The sequence below is a fragment of the Thrips palmi genome, unplaced genomic scaffold (assembly GCF_012932325.1).
Source record: "Thrips palmi isolate BJ-2018 unplaced genomic scaffold, TpBJ-2018v1 HiC_scaffold_4, whole genome shotgun sequence".
In the NCBI taxonomy this organism is placed as follows: domain Eukaryota; kingdom Metazoa; phylum Arthropoda; class Insecta; order Thysanoptera; family Thripidae; genus Thrips; species Thrips palmi.
Window position 1 is genome coordinate 14,884,429 of NW_023144631.1, and position 8,917 is coordinate 14,893,345.

An 8,917-nucleotide genomic window follows, 5' to 3' on the forward strand; every position below is an offset into this window, starting at 1 on the left:
GTGTAGTTTTTGGTGTTGAAGGTACGCGCGAAACTGTGCATGCGTTTCAAAATGCACGAATTTGTGCGCAACTACGCACAAATATGTGCGTAGTTAAAATAATAGTTATAACTAAATATAACTACATTTGTATTAGACGGATAATAGTTGATAATAGTGTTGAGAAGCAATCCAGGTCATGCGCCTGTAAGTTTGCAAAAAGTGTGGCACCTTCCAATGTCACAAAGACCATCCGTGCACAGCGAGTTCCGACGTGCACTCACGCTGTCAAGTCGCATCGCTCTGTCACTACGCGCCCGAACTAAACCGCGCGTATTCGTAGTTAGTGTTTCCGAATGATCGAGAAACTACCCACGTAACTTAAAGCTTGAAACCACTCAATCTGAAACCTTCTACGCAATATCTCAAAGCTGAGAACTTACTGTACAAATGCAAAACGTACTGTTTTGGACAATTTTGGCCGTTCTTTTCAGTAGGGTCCTTCCTTAAAATAATAGATTAAACCGGGGCGGCATATTTCCGTCGAGCTCAGTCCGAAGGAAAATAATAGGATAAAGTATTGGTAACCGACAACTTTCCCGAAAACTTTTATTTGTTTCAGTTTACATTCATTTTTAGAATAGCCGTAATAATAATAAAGAAATTCGTTAATATTTCACTTGTATTGAAGGGGTTGAAGTTATGTTTTAAAATCGCCACTTTCCTTTTCATCTTCCCTGAAACGTTGCCTGTTCTCTGAGCTCTCTATGGGCAGAAAGTAATGTCGTAGTTTGCACTTGAACACGTGAACGTGCTTGTCAGATCGTCGTATGCATAGCTGTAGGCATCAGGGCAGGTGTCCTTGAAGATCCGACTGAAAGTGGATGGTGGGCAGGTGGCCGGCTTGTTGTGAGCGCCAGTGCAGCAATATTGGGACTCCCCCCATGCAAGGCACGCACTCTTGCATGCCACGACGGAGTTCCCGTTCCAAACCTTAAAATGAAACAAGAAATTTATTTGTTGCCATGTTTGCCGATTATGAATATTGTTCTATTGACGTCAGTTAATGCACGTAGCACGTCAAGTGAATCATGTGTGGGGGGGTACATAACTGCAACGGCACCCCTGTGGACTCCCACTGCCCGTGACCTTGCCCAACGAGCGGCAGGGGGTTCCCCGCCGACCCTGTGCCGGCCTTGGCCCGAAAACCCCCCATGACCTCGTGAGCGAGACTGGTTTTATCTGGCCCCAGTGCAAAACAAAACAGAAACCAGTTCAGCGACCCGGCCGGCGTCCCAGGGGTTCCCCGAAGAGGCGCCGCGCCATAATCCACTGTCTCAGGAGCTCTTGTGCTTTTAGAAGGAGTTCGGTCCGGAATCAGGGTTTTTAAACTCGTTGCAGAGATGATACGCTGAAGAATGGCAACAGGGAGAGGACTCTATTGATCGGTAACTTGAACTTGAGTCGTCCTGCAATTCCTTGCAATGGGAGTTTCCCAACGCGATCCGGACCGGAACCTAACCAGAAGAAGTACATTGATGCGGTATGAGAAATCAGGTTTGCGGAGACCTTGACCTACGACGGGAAGGGTTGGATACCTAGTTCACTGGTAAAACTCAAGCGTAGTCAAACTATGCTTGCAAGGGTTATCAGTTTACGCTCGGAAACAAGCGTAACAGGTTCATCCGCAAAGATTCCCTCTATGTAAATGCATGGGGGAGTTCCAAGTGTAAGCTTCATTTCAAGCGTAACGTCTGCAAGCGTAACTAAATGCTTTACTCAAGCAGAGAGTTACGTTTTATTTTCACCAGTGTAACACTTATTTTTAGTTTTCGCATAACCGCTGCATTGTCCGATTTAAGCTAAGAATTTCATTTGTTTTAACAATTGTAAAGTTATTCCTAACACTATCAAATTAAAATCTAAACGGCAGAAACATGAAAAGACGGAAAAACTCGATGGTTGCCTTCCATTCAGGCGCGGCTCACTGCAGGAATCGCGGACTTTTGGGGGCATCTTCTGACAAAATTTAGGAATCCCAGCTTGGATACTCAAGTTTTGCGGCCACTTTGAAAACGTGTCCCCTTAATTTTGAACGATACTCTATTTGGCGCAGTAAATCCCTGAGCATTTTTTAGGGGTTCCCAAGAACCCCTATTGTCCGAGGTCCGTGGATTCTTCCCCCCCCCCCTCTCCGATTTTCAAATTAACAAATCTAAACTATTTCAACCATGAACAAAACGAAAATTCCAATTTTTTTCGAAAATTCATCGTGGAAATTTTCCGTAAACGCGAAAAACATAAATTTGCAACAATCGAAAACGAGAACCGTTAATGATATGAAAAAATGGTTCAAATAAAAAATGTGCCACTCCTCAAAACTAAACCTCCTGGCTCATCAAAGTAACAAGAAATCATATATGTTCTGAGTAAATGGTCAAAACATGAAAAAAAATCTCCATGGCAACGGCATGGTCCCATCGTACCACCCGTCAAAATTTAAAGTCGCCCATTAAAAAAAATCTAAACGCCGTGAAATTCGAAAATGCTAATGCTAACACATTGCACGGTGTCTCAACGTTGGAACATCTTTAAAGTCTGTCACTACTAAAAAGTTCGTAGCAGAAACGACGCATCAAATTAATTTTCGTGGGTTGGCACCAATATGCTTGCCGTCTGCGCCCTTTCGAAAATCGCGAGGCTGAAAGAACGAACAGGCGCTCATTGAAACTGCCCCTCCATTGTTGCTGTGGTTGGATTGTTTGGCATGCTCTCAAAGGCTGCGGTTGTCTTGTCATGTTTTCCTCGATTTTCAACCAGTTATGGAAACGGGAACACCGTGCAATGCGATTAGCATTGGAATTTTTTTTCTCCTGCGGGGATCACTGTGGGGAAAAAATACAGTAAATCCTGTAGTGGTTAGTACAGCTGTCACTGTAGTTCAGTGTACAGGATGTCCTGTACTTTTTTACAGGATCTACTGTACTTCGTACGCGATTTGCTCCACAGGAGTGGAGTACGGAATATCCTGTACCAGGTACAGTAAATACTGTAGCCAGGCACAGTAAGCCCTGTGTTCTGAACTACAGTAAATCCCAGCAAAAATATTAACGGGATTCTCTGTGGTTTTTTGGCACAGTGATTCTCTGCATCAAATAATCTTGGCACGATAATTCGTGCAATGGGAGAATGTTAGGGAGGATTTTCGAGATTTGATGTGCCATTATTTTCCGTCCTGTGAGGAATTTGTGCAAAAATATTCTTTTGAGCGGACCTTTCTTTGTAATTATTTTCGATTCTCCTTCTTGTGAGGATTGTCAACAATAATGTTCTGCGCTTTAAGTTTGCGTCTGCGATGATTCTTCTGTGGTGAGCTACTGAGCCCCGAACGAAATGGGTAAAGAGCCTTTCAATGAAGATTCTTTCAGTCCTCTGGTTAATAACCATTCTTTCCATCAAATTTCCCACTTTCTGTGGCTTACCTTTAACTCGTTTGGACACACAGCGTTCACATTAGATTTGCAACTTGTCACCCTGCAAGAACCTCTTCCACCTTTGGGACGTATCTTCATAGGGATGTTAAACCCGTCCACCAAGCTCACGTCATAAAAGTCGTTGCCACCATACCCTCCCAGTGTGAACTCAGCCAACGTCACTGGGGGCACGCCACCTCCGCGACAGCTGCAGAAAATAAGAAGATGATCAGGTTAACATGATGGACTCTCTTGATTCTTGGAAAATTAAGATAGGTTTCAGTCATTGCGGTGCGCATTGCGCACTCTGCCACGCCGTGCTGAGAAAAAGATGCAATTTTGGTCCCGTCGGACCGAAAGGAATCAAACTGTTACAGACATGTCAAATTTTTGGACATACTGAGTTTTATGTCAACACACTAAACTAATATGTAGTTTTTTTTTGCATGGTTATGCACGAAACTGAGCATGCGTTTTAGAGTGTTTTAGAGTGCAGAAGTCAAGACATGCAGGAGTTTTATGCGCAACAAGGCACATTTTCGTGCGCAGTTGCGCAAAAAGTCCTACATTTTGAAACGAATGCAGTTTCGCGCATGCACAAAAAAATACATAGAAATTTTGTTGTTTGAGTAGAAAATGCGTACAGGGGAGTGACCGCAAGAAAGGGTTGATCCCAGGGAGTATGCACCAGTGGCGGTGATACATGCGTGTACGACCATTTTTTCGGTGATATATTTTAGTATCGCCCTTTTTCGGTGATACAGTTATGTCTCACCCTTCAGAGAGTGAGGTGTATAACTCTTTGATTTTCAGTGTAGGATGGTATACTCACTTTAATCCGTTGCAGTCTCCTGTTGCACAACGCCCATCACCAGAGCCATTAAACTTGCAACCTGTTCTTCCCCAGAAACGGCCGGACCAGTTTCCATCCCTGCTGATCGTCATGGTCTCATGAGGTTTGAGCTTCCATCCTTCGGCGGAACCATCACTAGTCAACATACCGGGCCACACTTTAAATCCACATTTGTTGTGCAACCTAAACTCGACCGCCTCTGAGCCTGCAACAAAGCAAGACATTTTTCCGAGGGGTCAACCACCCAGCTCAGGAGTGTTCACAGGATTACTGATTATCAGTGATTACCTACAAAAATAATCAAGAACTAAATAATTTTGGCCAGCGAAGAGCATTTTGGCCTGTTTTCATAAGACAGCCCCCCCCCCCCAATTCGATAAGAACGGCGAAAATAGCTAGTTTTGACGTGTGATTACCAATGATTACTGGACGAAGTGTACACACGATTACTAGAGTGGCTGACCCCCCGCATTCTTCACTCGTACCTTCGCCTGTGTACTTTTGATCAGTTCAGACTGAACCGTTGAAGGCTTTGTCCATCATACCACACAAAACCTTTTAAGTTGAGTGGGCCAATACGCGTGAAACGTTCTTAAACCCCCCTTGAAATCGAGTGGCATTTTCAGACCTGACCATCCCTATAAGCCTTAAAGACATCTGTTTGGCCCTCAACCTGTCTTAAATGTGGTCACTTATTTGATCTTTGGTACTTATGCTTAGAAATGAGGACGAGCGCAAAGCTTGTAAAATGGTGCCCACCGTCACGTTCTCACACGATTACCGTAGAGCGGGGTAATATGAGACAAGAAGGAAAATCGAGACAAAGCGCTCTTTTTTCGGTTTTTGTCGTGTTGCTATCTAGCGGTTGTTCAGAAGTCCACCGTGAATTTTTTTTCATGATGTATGAGGCTGTGGCAGCTCACGGGCAACGCACGAAGGCTATCAGAGACTCGCCAGGGTTATTTAGAACCAAAGGAAAAACCTCTAAATTCTAACAAGTTTTTATAAAGTAAGTAAAAACCTCCCCAGAAACCTTGGTTAGAACTCGGGTTCTCGTCCGAACGAGGTTTAAATCTGTAAGCAATTATGTCAACATAATCAGGTCAAAATTTGGTTCCGTTATGTCTACTCCCGGGCTGCCTGTTCCGGATGGAATACAATTTTGTTACCTTGCAGGGAAAATAGAGACACCTCTTTTCGCTTGAAACATGAGGCCAAACATACTCCAATGTTAATAATTTCAAGTAATGATTATTTTAACACGAATTTGTTTTTCTATCTGACCGGCATCTATGCTCTTCGTTTAGTGTTTTCATGTGACAGGCACAACTCAAGACTTCTTGTACATTTTTAAGCTCTCTTTAGTGACACCCATTTTTCTCCCCTCCAGATTTTATATCGTCTCCATTATAGTTTCCAATCATCTTTAAAATGAATGAAAAGAACTTAAAAAGCTCCAAACCCGCCTAAATGATGTAATTATCCACACTTCTTTAACATTTCTTTCTTATGTCTCATATTACCCCACATTGCAGGGAAATGTGGGACGGCATTCCGAGGGTTATTGAAAGATCCCTGCTCTAAAAATCTGAAATTTTGTGAGAGTGTAGCCAAAGAGTCAATGAGCAAGTGATGAACACCTCAGTACCTCAAATTGAAATTGAGAGGGAAAAATTCACAAAAAAACTCGAAATTTGTCTCATATTACTCAGTTCTACGGTACCTCTTTCAAAGTTGTCCGAAAATGCCGACACGTGTTCGCAACACTTGTGGCTACTACGGGTATCAAATTCTTTCGGTTTGGAAATTTTTTTCCTTTTGTGTTGTGAAAACTTAATTGCTTTTATTGATATTATTGTTGCTGTGATATACTTATAATATTCCTCTCAATTCTGCCCATGACCGTTTTACAGTAGAAGGTTTGACGTTACCGTAAGATTGGGTCCATATCATCAGTAAAAGAACTAGGTGGAAAACAGCCATTGCAAATTCTGTAAAAAAAAATAAAAATGGATATATTATTAAGGATACACTTCACTCTAAAGAGGTCAAAATTGGATTATTTATATGCGCCTAAACAATAATGCGATCTTTTCCGCTTTCAATGCACACAGGCCCAACCGTATGGTCCAAAATCAGCGGATTCCGGGGCTTGCGAGAAAAACATCAGCTTACACTCTACCAAAAATGTCCTGTCAATGCCGTTAATTTATTTATTACCAGTTTTCACTGTAGGTCAATTCACAGCGTTTACTGTGATCTGCTCACGCGATTCACTGTGATCTTGTTCACGGTGTTCACTGTGATCTGGTCTACAGTAATCACTGTGAGTTTTACGCCGCTGAGCACCGACGTACTGCAAATCAGGCTCCAATTAACGGCGTTTACTGTGGCCAGATCACAGTGAACACTGTAACCGAGATCACAATGAACGCCGTGAACTAGTTCAAAGCAAACGCCGTGAATTGCATAACAGCAAACATTGGTAATAAATTAACGGCGTTGACAGGACATTTTTTGTGGAGTGTAGGGTAATAGCGCAGTTTTCAAATGGCAACCAAATAGTTTTCAGAATTTGACCCAAGGCCCTAAGGCGCAATCTTTATGCTACGACGTACGACGTGGCGATTTCTCCGGCTCTCCCTTCCTTTAAGGGGGCACACCAGTGAAAATGCAGAGGCTTCGTAAAAACGTTATTCTGAGGAAAGTAACGAAGGTAATGGGTTGAAATTTATTCTGAACTATAAAATATGTCAATTAACCAAAAAAGTACACGGCAGCCAGAGGCGGCGACGGGAAGGGGGGGGGGCGCCATCGTCATTTTTCGGTGACACGGCTCCACTTTGCCCAACTTTGTGAAGCCCTCGATTGAGCCTGAAACATGGGGTTTCAAAATTTCTCATCAGGACACATGTGGCTATCGTGTGAACCACGGACATGTCGAAAACACAATCCTAAATATGTTTTTTTGAGAAGCAAAAAAAGAAACTCATTTTTTGACCATATTTTTCACGTTTCCGTGTCTGTGGCTCAGGCCCTGTACATGCTACGACCATATCCGAGGTTCACACGATAGCAGCAAGTTTAAGAAGCATTTTGCCGCAAACCGCACTCAATTATCTCAATTTTTGCGCCCGCAATCGTGGGCACCAGGTCCAAAAATGGTGTTTCGAGAAAATGACGTTTTCAGTTAAACAACGGTTTACACGCGTTTTTCCCGATTACGGACGCAATTTATGACATATTTGAGTTCGGTTTGCGCCAAAACATTTCTTTTTCCAACTGCGATTGGATGGCCCGGGGGTTCTGCCATTGGACTTCAAGTGAATCACCTGAACGTTAACAATTGAGGTGAAATATGCAAAAGTAGCTACCTTTTTAGCACCTACAAAAATGTGCCCAAGCCAAAGTAATTGCAATTTTGAGGTGAGGTTTGCGGCGTTCGACTCGGGATGAGTAGCAGAAAAAAAGGATAAAATAAAACAGAAGGCCAAAATTTGACGATTTCCACTGGTGTGCCCCCTTAAATCGTAAGGCGGGCCAAAATTACAACCAGGATTAAAATTGTAGGCAAGGTACACTTTATCACCGAATATTGGGCCATTTCATCGCCCAAATACAGCTGATGACTCATCACTCAAATCTTCGCGAAAATGCTCTTTAAACTCAAAGGTAGAACCATCATTGTCCAAATATTTCCCCAAGGTAAGGTATTTGGTGGTGATCAAGACTCAGTGCACAAGTTCCAGTTTGCACCTGTTAATGTTGGCCACATTAAAAGACGAATTAACACAAAATGTCACTAAGCGATAAAGCTTGTTACATCGTTTGACAACGTCCTCTTCGACGATCACAAAACCTTTTTTTTAAACTTTTACCAAAATTGTTTTTTATATATTTGAAACATTTTTATTTTGTTACATTGTTTTTCAAACCGACCTACTTTTTGGCAAATTTGCATCCCTATAGAGGATCTCAAATATGAACTCCGGAGTTACTTCTGGTCACCGCTTCTTAAAATGCACACGAAAGGTCGAAACGTTCCCGTTAAACAAGAAACTGTTGACTTCAGACGAAAATGCTAAATTCTGCGACTTAACTAACCTTCAATAATCTATTTTGCTGTGTTGCGTTGAAGGAGGTCTCCACAAATCTGTTCCCTGAACTCTTCGGACTTACTTATATTACTGCTGACTGTTCCCTCAGACACACTTATCACGTTAAGATAATATTGCATCCGGACATACTATGGTGATGTAACAGTGGCAAAAGCGACACTCGGAGTTCATTTGAAACGGGGATTCCCGGGTTGAGCCCGTGGCTCGAACCGGAAAACTTTGGTTCTTAGGAGTAGATTTATTTAATAAAGACAGGTCCTTACAGCAGAAATTGCTAGAATTGAGTAAAAAGCATATTAACTGTGTGTCTGTTTGAACACAAATCACATGAATGAGAGTATTAACACCACTTACAAATAATTTGTACTTTGCCGGTACTATTAGGTAAAGAAACAGAAGAGTTAGAGGACTTTACAGTCTTTCACTAGCACGGGGCATGCTCGAGTAAAGTAATTATGGAATTAAGTACTTAGCAAGTCACTCTCAATATCAAC

General features: G+C 42.4%; 1 protein-coding gene across 1 annotated transcript; it reads right to left on the reverse strand.

Moving 5' to 3' along the window:
* Nucleotides 1-557: 557 nt before the first annotated feature.
* LOC117649076 (pathogenesis-related protein 5-like) lies at nt 558-8,485 on the reverse strand. The gene is made up of 5 exons (XM_034391485.1): nt 8,410-8,485; nt 6,237-6,296; nt 4,285-4,510; nt 3,462-3,660; nt 558-972 (listed from the first exon to the last, which is right to left on the reverse strand). The coding sequence occupies exons 2-5, from the start codon at nt 6,286-6,288 to the stop codon at nt 745-747; spliced, it is 705 nt and encodes a 234-aa protein (XP_034247376.1). The 5' UTR covers nt 6,289-6,296; nt 8,410-8,485; the 3' UTR covers nt 558-744.
* Nucleotides 8,486-8,917: the final 432 nt, after the last annotated feature.

Bases quoted from the DNA above. Each gene is read 5' to 3' on its own strand.
- LOC117649076 (XM_034391485.1), bottom strand. From the start codon at position 6,288: ATGGCTGTTTTCCACCTAGTTCTTTTACTGATGATATGGACCCAATCT. The intron at 3,661-4,284 runs GTGAGTATACCA...TATTTTCTGCAG, and splicing joins GGAGACTGCAACGGATTAAA to CTGTCGCGGAGGTGGCGTGC. The intron at 973-3,461 runs GTAAGCCACAGA...TTTCATTTTAAG, and splicing joins TGTGTCCAAACGAGTTAAAG to GTTTGGAACGGGAACTCCGT.